The 15,768-nt window shown below is 40.4% G+C and overlaps 1 protein-coding gene across 4 annotated transcripts in view; it reads right to left on the reverse strand.

Moving 5' to 3' along the window:
- COL11A1 (collagen type XI alpha 1 chain) overlaps positions 1-15,768 on the reverse strand; it is a 335,777-nt gene that overhangs the window by 71,489 nt on the left and 248,520 nt on the right. For all 4 annotated transcript variants that reach the window (XM_060232292.1, XM_060232289.1, XM_060232291.1 and 1 more), the window contains 3 exons: positions 10,875-10,982; positions 7,654-7,707; positions 247-300 (listed from right to left, as the gene is read on the reverse strand). In XM_060232292.1, the coding sequence (XP_060088275.1) occupies positions 247-300; positions 7,654-7,707; positions 10,875-10,982 (216 nt within the window). The remainder of the gene's footprint in view (positions 1-246; positions 301-7,653; positions 7,708-10,874; positions 10,983-15,768) is intronic.

A 15,768-nucleotide genomic window follows, 5' to 3' on the forward strand; every position in this document is an offset into this window, starting at 1 on the left:
AGAAGCATTACCCAAGTGTAAGTCATCAATCAATTCTTTGAATTGTTACACTTTTGTATCACTGATGCAGCAGAGCACTGACCTATGACTGGAGCCTGAAGGCGGCATGGGACTGTATAGACACAGATGCCTCAAGGACGTAATTTAAAATCCTCTCCATTTTAAAATATGTCTGAAGTTTTGGTACAATTAATGAGAGTTCAGGAAAGGTACTCATTTGTTATGCATAACAAGTGAAATACTTACAGCTATACCAGGAGCGCCAACAGGACCTTGAAGACCTGGCGGTCCAGGAGGACCCTGCAAAAGAAGAGGAAGAAAAAAGAAGGTAATGTTGGCATCTGAAGTCAGATGAACAGCAGATACACAAGAAGGTATTTTGCATTATTCAGGTCTAATAAGCATCCCTACATTTCTTTGGAGAGATGGTGCTGTGAGTCCAAGGTCTTTTACATTCTGAGCAGTCAAGCGTTATTTGTTCACCTCCCAAAGTCTTAGACTTCGTTGTCTACAATAAATTTAAAACTGACATTTATTGAAGGTAATTACATTTGCAATATTTCAGGATATTTAAAGGTGTATTTTCATTCAAACATGAAACACAGCGAGAACTGCACTTTCCTCAACTAAAAAAGTATATCAAACAATTTGGGGAAGATTTATAGAGAAAAAAATCTATAATAATTCCCCTATGGTAGTGGCCAAATGGAGCTCTCCCATTGGCTCATGGATGCATTCCATGCACTCAACAAATAATTGGCCCATCATGGCTCACTCAGCATCTCTGGCTTCCCATTGGCTGACTCCCCTGTCCCTGCCTACTGCAGGCCTGGAAATCATAGAATCATAGAGTTGGAAGGGGCCATAGAGACCATCTAGTCCAACCCCCTGTTCCATGCAGGATCAGCCTAAAGCATCTTTGACAAATAATCATCCAGCTGCATTTTGAAGACAGCCAATGTTGAAGAAACAGTCAAAACAGTCTTACCTCAGAGACAGCCATGTCTCCAGCTCTCATCTGTGTCCTCTCTGTTAACCAGCCTCACTAAGAGCATCGCCAGCAACATACCTCTGCCTCCCTATTAATGGCCCTCACAGATAGCCTCCCAGCACACACAGCCTCCAAAGGCCACTGAAATAGCCAGGGAGCCGCTGCTCCCACAATGCAACAAGGTGGCAAGGCCTGGCCCTGGAAGTGGGGAGGGGAGTGAATGCCTTCACTTGGGTGGGAAGACAGCAAGGGTGGGGGGCATCTGCCTGGAGCCTCTTTCTAGAGCCTGTTGTATTTTCCTTCACAACAGGCCTTATTCCTAGCCAATTATATTTTCCTTATCCATTTCCAAGTATCCCCTACCCAAAGAACAATAAATTGTTCTTATCACTGAACAAATCCCATTTCACTGATTTAACAGTGCAATCCTGAACATGGTTACACCCTTCTAAATCAAATGAAGTTGGTGCACTTAGAAGGGTGTAACTGTATTTAGGATTGCACTGTAAATGCTAAATATCTGTGACTGCATCGCATGGTGAAACACAAACCCTTCATTAGAATGGTAGGCCAGAAGTCATTTAGATAAAAACTGTTATGTTGTTTTAGGAAATTCGGGGAGGGTTATATTGTTCATTTTAACCCATAAGACAGGGATAAAATTCTTCCCCATTGTTTTGAACTTTTCAGATATAGTTTCTTTACAGAACCCAGAAGGAACTTGCAGGGGCAGTCATCCATTTCCCCCCTTTGACTCCTCTCCTCTCCTCCACCTCTTCTCTCTCTCTCTTTTTCTCTTACTGCTTTCATACTTTCTCACCCCTTTCTCACTTTCTGTCTCTGTCCTTCTCCCTTTCACTCATGCTACTGCCATCCCACCTCCCCCTCAAGCTACTGTCATGGTGTCATGGAGTTCCTAAGGGCAGTGTCAGAGACAGGAATTTGAAAGTAAACACACAGACAAAGGATTGGAGCAGCCACTTTATTGATTATAGTTTTAAAGAGCTTTTGGTACAGCATAGGGCAGGATTCAAACATCAACCAATCTAACTGTTGGCTGAAGAATCCCCACCCCAGCCCACATAATGGGGGAACCAGGACTGACAAGCAAGTTGCCCCATGAAGTCACAAGCCCCTGTGTGAAATCCATGACACCTGGGATTGAAGCCAGGCAACCACCTCCATGCGGGTTTCCCTTTAGTTTCATAGCTCTTTAGGAGCTCTATTTACTAATATTAGTTTCAAGGCAAAAAGAAATGCATAAGGATGCAAATGGTGGTCAGTTATATGGTACATGTCTGTTTCCTTCTCCCACTGCTGCAAAAAAATATTAAATCCCTAACCTATGCTGGTCTTATGGGGACTGTTATTCTTGATTGGTTTTATAGGGACTGTTATTCCCACTTTACAACATGATCTTCTACCATGGTCATGTTGTAGAGGGCATACATATGTATTTTATCTTTCTGTGCAAAGAAAATATTAAGAGTTTTAATAAAGACGTGTGTGTGATATTTGTTCCTGTTTTGTTGTTCTCAAACATCTGATATTCTATGTGGTTCTTACATTAAGCTTCTTAATCTTTTATTGTGATGCCCTTTGACTATATACAATAAATATTCTGATTTTTACATTAAGCAAGTTTGGCCACCCCTGGAGTAGAGCTTCTTCATTTTCTGCTTCAGATTATGTAATCAATTTGATTTCTGTATTGGCCATCTGGTGATGTCCATGTATACAATCATCTCTTTGGTTGACTGAAACATGTTCACAATTAATTTGTTGTCTTTGCAGAATTCTATGAGTTGCTTTCCTGCTTTATTTTGTGCTCCTAGCCCAAACTGAGATTCTGCTTTGTTTCCCACTTTCGTTTAGGTGTGTGATAAATTTTTCCTGGACACTTGCATAAAAGTTTTCAATTTCTTTCTTAGCAGAATCTGTAGTTGGGGTATAAACTTGAATGATAGGCTTTCTGTGAAGTCTAATTGATATTATTCTGTCAGACTTTGCATTATAGCCCCTAATCAGCTTGTGCTACATTTTGCCTCACTATTAGAGCAACTCTGTTTCTTCTGTATTTGTCATTTTCTGAGTACAACACTTTGTAATTGTCTGACTAAAAAATGTCCAGTCCACTCACTCCCAGAACTGTAATATTTAAACATTTAATTCTTTGTTTTATGATTCCAACCTTACCTTGAGTCAAACTTGTTCTATTCCATGTTCCTATTATATGTGTTGAACAGCTCTGGACTTTCCTTTTGTATCCCTTCACATCAACTACTGAATGTCTTTTCTGCTTTACAAGAATGATGTTACTTGTACTTGTTTTCTGTTCTTTCCTAGTAGCCGATCAAGCACTATCCAACTTGAGATGTCTGTTTTCCAGCACTATATATATTTTTTTTTCCATTTTAGATTGGATCATCATAGAGTTTTCTAGATATGAGATGATCAGAAGTGATTTACCATTGCCTTCTTCTGTGTAGTACTAACTAGGGTTAGTAAAGCAGCACTGCCATTGTGTATAAAAGATCCTCTGCCAAGTGTCACTTTCCACTATTGTTGCTGCTCAATAGCTACCCTTCAAGGATTCCTCCACTCCTGTCACCATTGGTACTGTCTGTTGTCTTCTGTTGAATGGCTGTTCAACAGTGAGTGGATGCATCATCCCAGCTATGACCATTCCACCTTGAGTGACGCCGCTTGGAGTTTAGCTTCTTGACAGAAACTAAACTTCTTAAGGTATTGCTCTCAGCCTTGCTGAGACAAACAGACACCCCCCCTTTACCACATTAAGGTGTGTCCAAGGAGGCATGTGTAGAAGTGACAGCAAATGTCCAAAATGTGCAATGAAAACCAAAGACGACAGTGACAATGCCACATACAGCTGGTAAGTATCTTGAAAGATCCACCCAGACAAGAGCTAAGTGGAAATTCAGTAAGAATTGCTATTTAGGCAGTGCCTGTAACTAACGCACATAAGGCCACCTGCAATTTTACCTGACCCTTGGTAACCCTGCCAGATTTTAATAAAGTACAATAAAATATTTGTTAACATTTTCCCTCAAGGGAAAGGGAAATTGTTTTCAAAATGTGTAAAGGTCAAAGATAATCTACACTATCCCCCTTTGGAATTTTTATATGATACTACAAGGAGGCCCAAATGCACATGACCTCATAATTTAGAATTCCTTGTTGTTTACTTTTGCCTAGTACCTGACCACTGAATATGAAAAAGGTGGTGCAACACTTTTAAAACTAACTTCTGAGAGAAAGCCAACAAGCTGGAGAGCTTTAGGTTCAGGATGAGTCATCCCAAAGGGATAGTGTGGTAAATTATTGGGAAATATTGGTGGGAGAGGGCTAGAAACTTAGAATAAGTGTAGGGCAGTAAAGGAGGGCCATGTGAGAAACCCTGGGACCAATGGAGGCAGGGAGCCTTAGAGAGGGAAATGAAGGACAGGTGCCTGTATGCCACTGCATACACCTGCTGGCAAGTATTTTAGTGGAAAAAGTTAGCATCTTGGCGCAAGACCTGTAAACTGAAACTTAATTGTGTACCAAAATTGTGGAATCTTGCCATGCTCTGATATTGTTTGAAAAGCTGGTCAAAGCTTCTATTGAAATGGGGGAATGTTGTGTTTCAAGACTACTGTACAAGACAACTGAATGTTGTGGAATTCTTACCAGCACGTGGTTTTCTCAGAAACCAGACCGGGGATTCATTTTAAGTGGAAGGACTTTCCAGGATTGGACTATTCCATTTCCAGGATTGGACTATTTATATATTCATTTATGTCCTTCTTTTGCACAAAGCATTGGTGTTTGTTTATCAGGGTATGACTTGTGAAATATTTTGTATGAGAGTGATAATAGAATGTTGAAGTTTTCTAAGTTATTTTGAAAAGTGTTTTTTCTTTGTGAGGCTGGTCGTCATGGAACCCTTTCGGGGTTTTCTTTTGCTACTGCAGGGATAAAGACATGTCAAGAAAGTTGTCCCCAAAGTCCAAAACAACCACATTGGATTTCAAGAGGGAATTTTGTTAAAATGAGGGGACTAGCCATAAGGAAATAAGGAGAATTAAAGGAGTCAAATCCCTCTAAGATGCATGGAAGTGATTTAAGACTACATTAACTCAGATAGACTGCATACCTGAATAACATCAAGTCTAAAAAGATTCCTGCATTGTTAACCAGTCAAGGAAGTCATAAAAGACAAAAAGGCTTCTTTTTAAAAGTGGAAAATTTCCCTCATCAAGGTGAACAGAAAAGACGACAAGTTCCAGCAAAACAAATACAAATTGACAATAATGTGAGCAAAAGGAGAATTTGAGGAGCAGATGGCCCTATACAAACAAACAATAAGCATTTCTTCAAATATATCAAGAGTGAGAAACCAGCTGGAGGATGGTTGGGCCTTTGGACTACAGAAGAATAAACGGATTACTTAAAAGCAGATGGCCAAATGGCAGAAGTGAATTTTTTGCATGTGTTTTCACTGTGGAAAATGTGCAGCAAATACCTGCATTGGAGCTACTTTTTTTTTAAAGAAGTGTGCCTGAAGAATAGACAAATTGAGGTGATGAGAGATGACGTTCTAGAACTACTAGGTCATACACCTGAGGGCTCTTAAATAATACTTTTTTTATTATTCAAAGAATAAAAAATTCTTTATTTTAAAGAATTCAAATGGTAATTTTTGTTCTATTAACAAGTAAGATCTAAGCTGGTTGGGCTTGCAAATTACTATGGCTTGTATGTCCCATTTTGAAATTCCTTTGAACCTTGTTTTTCTTTTCTGTTATGCCAATAAAGGTTATGTCTGCTAAAACAGGCCTCCATGCCAGATGACTGGAAAACAGCAAACAACACCCCAATTTTTACACAGGTGTCTAGAGGGTTTCCATGAAATTACAGCACAGTTAGCTGTTGTGGGTGGATTAGTAGAAACTGAGAATTATTAAGCACATTGAGGAACAAAGCCTGCAGAGTGAAAATTAGCATGGCACCAGCAAAGGGAAGTTCTGTTTCACCAAATCCCTTGGATTTCTTTGAGCAGGTTAACAAACTTGTGGTTAAAGGCAATCTGGTAGACATGGAAGACATCATATACACACAAATCAAAGATAACAAATATACTTGGAGTTCCAAAAGGACGCTGACAAGGTATCTCACCACAAGACTCCTAAATAAAATTAGCAATCATGGGTTAAGAAGATGAGTCTTCTTATGGAATAAAAGTTGGTTAAATGCATGGAGACTTCTTGCAATAGAGGACAATGGGGTGTCTCAAGGATTGGTATTTGGCCCAGTGCTATTTGTTCATAAATAATTTGGAATTGGGAATGAGTAACGTAGTAGCCAAGTTTTCAGGCAATGCCACATTATTCACGATAATGAAAACCAAGCAGATCATGAAGAGCTACAGGAGGACCTGTCTAAATTGGGTGAGTGGACAACAATGTGGCAACTGAATGTCTATGTGTGTAAGATTATGCATACTGGAATAAAAAAGAAATCCTAATTGTAAATATATGCTGACTGAGTCCCAACTGGCTAAGCTTGAGCTCTTGAGGATGTGGTGGAAAGCTCTATGAACATGTTGATCCAATGTGTGGCAGCAGTGAAAAAGAAAAACTTCATGATAGGAATTATTAGGAAAGGAGTTGAAAATAAAATAGCCAGCATTGCAATGCCCTTATATAAAGCTATGGCATGTCCTCATTTGGAGTAGGGTATACAGTTCTGATCACCTTATTTAAAAAAATGATACTGAAGAGCTTGAAAAAGTACAAAAGAAAGAAACCAAGATGATTAGGCATTTGGAGTACTTTTCCAATTAGAAAAGTCTATAGCGTCTGGGACATTTGGTCTAGAAAAAATTATGACAAAAAGATAATGGTATATACAGTTCTGCATGGAGTGGAGAAAGTGAATAATGGGAGTTTTTTCTCCCTCTCCCATAATATCCAGACTTGGGGACAGTCAATGAAATTGTTGAGAAATAGGTTTGTGACAGACAAAAATATATATACTTCATTCAATGAGTAATTAAACTGCAGAATTCACTGCAAGGGAAGGTAGTGATGACCACAAGAATAGATAGCTTTATAGCAAAGTTAGAAAGATGCAGAGGTGCATCAGTAGCCATAGTGACTGAAGGGAGCCTCCATCTAAAGAGACAGCAGAGATCTGAATACCTGTGTTGAGAGGCAGCAGCATGGCAGGGTCTCAGACTCTTACATCCTGTTTGTTTGAACCTCCAGGGCAACTGGTTGACTGCTGTGTGAAACAGTATGCTGAACTAGATGGACCACTGGTCAGAAACAGCAAGTTCTTCTTATGTTGTTATGTTCACTCACAAGTGGGTGACTTGGGGAATGAAATACATTTCCAGCTATTCAGCTCTAATTACATAATGATGCCACCAAATGATGTTGGAAAGTAATGCCAGCCCCTGTTTTTGCTAGTTCTTCTCTTGGTCTGAAATGTGATTGGCTGTGCATAACACAGTCCTCTTTCCTGCCTGGTCAGCATATTAGCTTTTGATATATGTTTTCATTCACACCAAAGCAATAAGAACAAAAAAGCAATACTGTAGAGGAGTCAAAAAGAGAGAGTGGGAGAGAAGTAAAAGGAGGGGGGGGGGAAGCACTTACATTTTCTCCTTTGTCACCTTTGCTCCCTTTCTGACCTGGCTCGCCAATTTCACCCTGTAACAGAAAGAAAGGTGTTACATTTCTTCTTTAGAAGGATCTGCTCTTCATTGAACTGTTACAGTGTCTTTAAATGTCATCTTATTATTTTCTCTGCCTTATTCCCCTACTTTATGAGTGAAGCCTAAGAGGGGCAATTTTGTCCTGATCAATCACATTTTTGCTATGACAGATTAGTACTGGTATTGACTGCTATGGCTGAAAGCACAACATGGCCTCATGTTGAAACACTCTTTAATTGGATTTTAAACGAAGGAAACTAGCTCCCCCTTCATGTTCCCTTCCATCTGCAGTGAATCTAATTGTGATCAACCAAAGGGCAGCTTCTTACTTCTCTGCAATTCAGATTATGAACAAGCGAGAAAGAGAATGTATGAGATAACAAGACTGAGTTAATGTATTCTTTCAGCTTTACAACACATCTTATTTGTAGGGCAGCTAGAGGAAGAAATTGATGATCAACCGAAAACATGAGTTTAACCAACCTTGTTCTTGTCACTGACATGCAAAGCAAAGAGTTCAAAGGGGAAAGCAGAGGATCTCAGGGGAAGTGCTTAAGCCTTCCCCACCCACCACATTAACTTCCCCAAATCTCTCCCATTAACTTTTCTCCTACTTGGGGTTTCCCAGCTGTCCTTCCAGGACCAGTTGTGAGTAAGCAAGATGTGATCTAGAGGAAAAGGAGTGGGAAGGATATGTTTTACCTGCAAATGCCCTCTCTTCCTTTGCTTTGCTGCTTGGTGGCAAACAAGGGGCAGGGATCCATTGTTTCCATAGTATCTAGTTCCAGGCTATAATCCTTGGAGAGATTTAGCAATTCCTGGTTAGGAATTCCCAAAATTTATTACTTAAAGACTGGGGAAGGCAAGACACAATGTCTTGTTGAAATCATATCCTGGTATCTTGGCTTGACCTAACTAATCTGCCTATTAAGAACCACTCCCCCCATACACACACACCCTGCTGTATTATTCCCCACCTCAAAATTTTGCTGTCTATGGGTCACATTTGATAAGCTAGAAACAAATAAGTAAATATGAAAATGCTACCCCTCCTCTCACACTAATGTTTCAAGCAGTGATAACAGATGGGCAGTTTAAGCCACCCTGGGGATGGGAGACAAGCGAACCAAAAAAGTGCATCCACATGTGCACATCTGCCTCCCATCTACGTCCCGACTTCAGCCTGCCCAGGGCCGGATTGAAGCCACCTTGGAAAGGCACCACTTTGTAAGTTCCAAGGTGGCTTTGAGGCACTTCCCAGCTATCTGGATGGCCAGGAAGTGCCTGGGGAGCAGCCGGGAGGCACACAAGCACTCCAGAAGCTTCTCTGGGTTGCACACAGTTCATTCCTGTTCAGGGGGTGGGCCATGGGTCATCTGGAAGCTCCCAGCCACCCTGTTTCCAGCTGGCTCTCTTTGGGGCAGCTTCATGCCACCCCAAGCCAGCCATCTGTTGTTGGCTAATGGGTGCTTTCACACAGTGGGCGTTTTCGCACAGAGCTTACCCCGGAGCGATGTCCCTCTTCACCGCGCAGCGTCTGCGCGGATTTCGCACCAACTGCTCTGCAGAACCAGGAAGAGTCGCGAAGAGCCGCGGCTTTTCATCACTAACGTAAACTGGTTTTTAGTGGTTTACATTTGCGATGCAAAAGGCTCGGCACTTCGCGGCTCTTCCTAGTTCTGCGGAGCAGTTGGTGTGAAATCCGCACAGACGCTGCGCGGTGAAGAGGGACGTCGCTCCGGGGTAAGCTCTGTACAAAAATGCACAGTGACTCTTTGCAAGTGGATTTTGAAATTCTTACACAGTTGCAAAGCACATTATTTAGTGTGTGTGAATGTACCCAATGTGAAATGATTTAGCACAGAACAGCAGAGAACCATCTTTTATGTACCAACTTTGGAGCTCTGTGAATGTCAGGGGAATCCTCAAAGAAAACTACTTTTTTAGTAGTTCGCCGAGCATTGTAGACTCCCCTCCCCCAGGAATTGTGTCACTTGTTTCCTTTCAAAGACAAGAACAAGTGGTGTTTCTCCTGACGAGTTTTTGAGCTTCAACACTGAAGGAATGATTCTGTTTGATTTGGCTTAGATTCAGTTTTATTGGTTTTATTTTAATAGGCTCTGGGTTGTTGTGTGTTTTATCTTGCTTTGAGGATCAGATAATTTAAAAAAAGACATATAAAATGCTGTCAATAAATATTTCTGAGGTAAAGACTATATAGCTCAGGCTGGAAGAAGATTTTAGTTTTAATGTCCATGGTGACATAAAATCAGAAACACTGGTGTAGTCTGAGTGTTGGGCTAGGACTGGAGAGGTCTGGATTCAATCCATGCTTAACCATAGTTCAGTTTCACCTTCCTCACAGAGTTGTAATGGAGATAAAATGTGAGGGGAAGGAAGGAACACACATTCTGAGTTTCTTGACAAAAAAAATTAGTCAGAGATTTTAACAGTACAATTCTAAACAGGGCCACTCCCTTCTAAGTCCATTGAAATCAATGGGCTGTGTAAGTTTTCTTAGGGCTGCACTAAAAACCAGTTAGTTCATAATCAACCTTATAAATTAGCAGTTCTTTCATATGGTAGTTTTTTGGAAATTCCTGATGCATTCCATAACTCTTCTGCACTTGTAAATCAGATCAGATCATTTGGTACAAAGGAATACTCTTGAAATCAAAAGCATTATTCGTACATTTTCTTTCTTATTGGTAAAGGATTTAATTCTTGGGAATACTTTCACTTGTATACCAGCCTCTATGCCATTCTGATTTATATCAAAGTATTATTGCCAGTGCTTTGTGCATCACATTTTCCATATCCTATTTAATAAAAGATAACGTTATCACAGTGACAGCTTTTGTGAAGAAGATCGTCTGTTTTTATCTTTTATGTTTTTGTATTTTGCATAAAAATGTGACAGTTGTACTGCTATGCTTTCATGGCTTTCTGACCCTTTATTCATTTTTCCCTATATCCAACTGAAGATAACAATTAAAATATCTGATCATGTGGACCCTAGTCCTCCAAAGATTATGCCACAATTAATCTGTTAGCCTTTTGTGGAATACTTTGTCTCTTTGATCTCCCACATTTTCTCAGAAGTTTTGCAAGCAACAGCAAAATCATTGGACAGATATACAATTACAGTTGATAGCAACTGACCTTGTCACCATCTTCTCCAGGAGATCCAGCTGGACCAGCAGGACCAGGAAGACCTACAGGACCCTGTACTCCATCACGTCCAGCTGGGCCTTGAGGGCCTTTCTCACCCTGTTATGGATAACAAAACAGTATTCAACCTATCACAGATGAATTATCTATAGTGCAGAACACTACACATTCAAGAAAATGCATTTATCAAGCATGTTAGCACACACAAATGACAAGTGAGAGTAGTCTGGTAGACTAAATGATGGACAGAGATCTGGGTCAAAGCTCAAGTCAATTAGGAATCCTCCAGTTGACCTTAAGCAAGTCATTGTCTGCTAAACACAGTAAGTGACCTCTGTATTTGAAAACAGAACCAAAAATTATATATCTCACAGGCTAGTGAGAACATGACTACATCATTGCATAAGGGCCAGGTTTCATATCATAAGACAAGATGCCTGGTGGGGTGTGGAGACTAGGAATTTCATTCTTCCACTTCCCCGTCCCATTATGAGGGTTGTTAAAGAGTGTGAAGGGATGTGGTTGTTGCATATGGCATTCATTTCTGTCTTCAATAGCAAATCTTCTCTACAAGGATGACTTTATGTCCTAAGTTTTGAGAAAGGTCCATAAAATGAACAATTTCAAACATCTAGGAAGCAGAGTGAGTCGTAATACTTGAGTACCACATTTCCGTATATGCTGTGGAAACAGCTTAGCAGTGTGTGAGTACATCTGTGAGACTAAGTCCCCCACTCAGCAGAGTCACATCCTTCTTAAACCACTGGAGTCAAGTAGAGTGTAACTCTACTTAAGATGGCACTGTGAAGACTTCATACACATATAAATAATATGAACACATTTGGAAACAAGTGGCAATTTTATATGTGTGGCTGAGAGACTGCTTGCTGTTATTGTCTGAAATACTCCAATGCATTTGTGTGATAGATGCCCCTAGGCCAGGCCTGTAGTATTTGTGACCCATCAAGCTGAATGCTGCCAGATGCTGGGTAGTTACCTCTCCTCCCATTTTTGTATTCTTTAACAGGCAGCAAAAAAAGGAGGTTGGCTGAGTCCCTGGAGTGCCTTGATACATGGTTGGTGGACTACACTTGGTTTTGTGGCTCAAGTTATACAGACCTGTTGTTATGTATTGGAACTGGAGTTCGGCCTTAGGGCCAGCAGAGACTTGGCTGAGCTTGAGACCCTAAAACAATAGCCACCTAGATTCAGGAAGAAGGCCCATCAGGGATCGTTAGGCCAGTTATTAACCTATAGTTGTGTGTAATGGGATTATGGTAATGGGATTCAGGAAAGAGGCCCATCAGGGATCATTAGGCCAGCTATTAACCTATAGAAATGTGATGGTAATGGGTTTTTGGGTGGGGAGGTTTGCATGCATATAAGCAGGGCCGTTGGTCCTGCCAGACAGTTCTGTTCCTGTCTCGCTATGCTGAATCACTGAATAAAAAGCTGAACTCACTATCTCTTGGGCGTCCTCATGCTTTGAACCCAGTACATTTTACCTGTCTTCTTCTCTGGTAGCATAATCAGGACTCCAGTTAGGAAAGTACAGCACGTAGGAGAAAGGTGAAGGAAACAGTTCCACCAAGATAATGTTAATGACATTAAGCTTAATAGAACTTTGGGATGGTCTTGTCAACTGGGTTTTATGTGCTTTCTGCAGAACTACATTGCAATATGCATGTTTGTTATCTGCTTGCTCTGTGGGCGGCCATCTAAAAATTAGATGGTGTCCTAAATTTTGTGAGTTATACACTGTTTGCTTGCTTGCTTTTTAAGCTATTTATCTCTTACATTTTTAAGCATGTGTTATTTTTAAAGGATTACTTAAATATCCTCATAACCCAGATTTTCTAAACTGATAGCTACAGCTCCATCTCTGTAGTCTCCCTTTACAACCCTCACTTCCACTGTTCTATTTGAAGCTTCTTTTTGACTTCTGACATTTCCATGCCTTGCAGTGGACTGCTTTCCATGTCTAGAACGGCAGCCTTGCAGCCTTCTGTCTGTCTAACAGGTCAGTATCTCTCTGTTCCTTCAGTGCCTTCTGAAAGCCAATATATATCTGTAGTTTTGATTTTGGTGACCCATGTTGCATGTTTACAGTGCAAGGAAACATCATCAAAACAGCAACAGTCATTCCTGATTGAAAGACATGAAAGAAAGAGCAGTGTATGTTGCAAAATTAAGTCTGTTCCATTGGGAATTTCTATTGAGCAATCACAAACTGAACAACCTTTTGAATAAGGAATCTTGATAAACTGAACCCTGCACAATAACAATACAGGGGGGGGGGGAGTAAACTGATGCAGAGCTGATCTAGCTCTCTGTTCCCTTGAACCTGGAAACATGAACGCTTAACACTACTTGCCACCCATATTGTCACCTGAATCTCATGATCCTCATCTCCCTTACTCCTTTGCAGCATTTTAGCTCTCCTTTCATTCTTTTTCAAAATGTGTTCTGAAGAGCGTCAGGCCTTTGAGCAATGACTGTGGCACTCCTCTCTTTAACAAAACACCAATTAAATATCAGTAGCCACACAACTCTTGCTGGAGGTTATCACGTGGGTTTGTCAGACTCTGTTCTTACATTCTATGTGATTGGCTGCAATAAGCAAAGCTGGAGAGAACAGAGTTGCAATTTGCTGCAATGGGATTATTTTTGGTTCTCCTCAGAGCTTTACTACTTAAGCCTTCTGAAGGCTGAGTTCGCTGATTTGCGTTGGCAGCTTCAAAGTCACATCATTCAAGTTTTCTAAGAACTTCCTTCCTAGTTGCTTGCTCAGTCACGATAAGGCCTCATACATATAAATTACAAAACTTAGAATTTTACATTGCAAAACAGCTTAACTTGTTACAGGAGTCATTGTCTGCTTGTCAGTACTTCAATAAGGTTTTTTTCCCCTCCCTGATAGGTGCATTATAGATAGCATACAGAAAATAGAAATGAAAATACAGATAATAACATCCTATTCAAGATAAGAAACAGAAATGAAAATATACCAAAGGAGGAAAAGGAAAAAAAGACTGCATTAACAATATAATTCCTCATCTTATACTTAAAGGTGTGCATGTTGTTAATATCACTGCTGTTAATATAGTAGCCCTCTTCACATTACCTCTCCCCATAAGGGCTGAATGCAATAGTGGGTATGAGTAGGCTGGCCCTGCCTCCTGTGCAATTGCTAGCTCATGAGCAAGCACCTATAGGCACAGGAAGTGTCCTCATGTATGTTTCCTCCCCATCATCTGGGATGCTGCTTCCCAAATGTTGCTGATCACAGGGAGGGAGCATACCTCTGTGCTCAGGTGTTGTGCTCACAAGCCAATGATTGTGGGGGAGGGGCTGTATTGGGGGACAAACTGGGGGAATTGCGATGAAACTCAAAAATATTTAAAAGGTATCTATTGCGGAGTCAATGCTGTTGATAATTCAATTTCATATTGAAGCACGAGTACCTATTAGTTAATTATATGTACAAATTGATTAATGGCTCCTTGCCACAGATAGGATGTTTCTGCCATTGGAGGAAGAGATTCCTGCCGATTTTCTCTTATTGCAGACCTCCATATTAGACCTGGCACTATTCCTGGGGTTTCCATGAATCTTGGGGATGGCACTACAGTATATGGAGCAGATGGGAGACTCCCATTATGCAGGTTCCAATCTGCTTGTGGTTCTCATTGGATACATGTCAGCATGTTTTCACTAACTATTGTCTTTCAAAGTTTAGTTGCTCTTGATAGGATGACTGAGGTTAGAGGTAACAAGCAGTCTGTATTAATAATGAAGCGGACATAAAACTAAAATTCAATATGTGAGGGGAAAAAAGCAGCCCATTTAAATTTTGTTTGCAGGGTCAGTTGGCTAAGAGGCCATCACTAAAGAACCCCTGGCACCGTTGCTGAGTATTTAGTTCAATTTAACCAGTTAAAATAAACCAATGAATATTGGTTGGATAGAGTTGAATTGGACCATAAGCGGCTAATGCCCAATTTAACATTAAGCTAAAGGATGCTTCTATATAATTAGCCAGATTTTCAGCTTTGAAGTCCATATTAGTATTGCCTGTTTAAATTTCCAACAGGTTTGGAAGTGATATTTTGGATCTTTCTTTGTAATAATTTAGGATAACCTTTATGTTATTCCCCCCCCCCACCCCAGCTAATGATGCCTATTCTTTCATAAAACTAACACAGAAGCATTTCATTAATTATAGAACACATAAAGAATGTTTGGTAGAAAATTTACAGTATTATCATGCCATGCGTAAGTACCTGAAATTATAATAAGATAAAAAAAAAATTGCTGGACCAGTTAGCACGCAAAAAAAGACAACTGACTGTCACAATGAGACTTTAAAAAACCACCATGGTTAAACCTGCTTTTAAAGAAGCTGCTTCCTTTGCTTATGCCAACTGACTTGCAGGAGGCATGGATTGGTGAGGGTGGTTGAGCAAACCAAGGCTGGGGAAAGGAGGCAGAAAGTGGTGGGCAAACTGGCTTTTTTATGCAAGCCTGTGGTGTTCAGCAGTCAGTACAGTAAGGAAAATTGTGCTGTAGTGATAGACTGCTGCGGTTCAGGGATTGGTGAGCAGGAAACTATTATTGGTGACATTTGGCACTCTCATACAAGTGGAATATTGGGAAGGGGGAAAGAATTTCCCACCACCACCACCTCCCCCTGTAATTCTTTGTGGACCTCTAGCTTCTTTATTATTGTTTTATTGCTATACTGAGTATTAATACAATTAACATACACAGGTATTGATTAATCAATGTAAAATTCAAGTGATCTTGCAGAAGCTCTAAAGAAAGCTTTGTTCCATATATCTGGGAGATATCTGAATAAAAAGATAGCAAAAGGGTAACGAAATCT

This window comes from Heteronotia binoei, chromosome 2 (assembly GCF_032191835.1).
Source record: "Heteronotia binoei isolate CCM8104 ecotype False Entrance Well chromosome 2, APGP_CSIRO_Hbin_v1, whole genome shotgun sequence".
Lineage (NCBI taxonomy): Eukaryota > Metazoa > Chordata > Lepidosauria > Squamata > Gekkonidae > Heteronotia > Heteronotia binoei.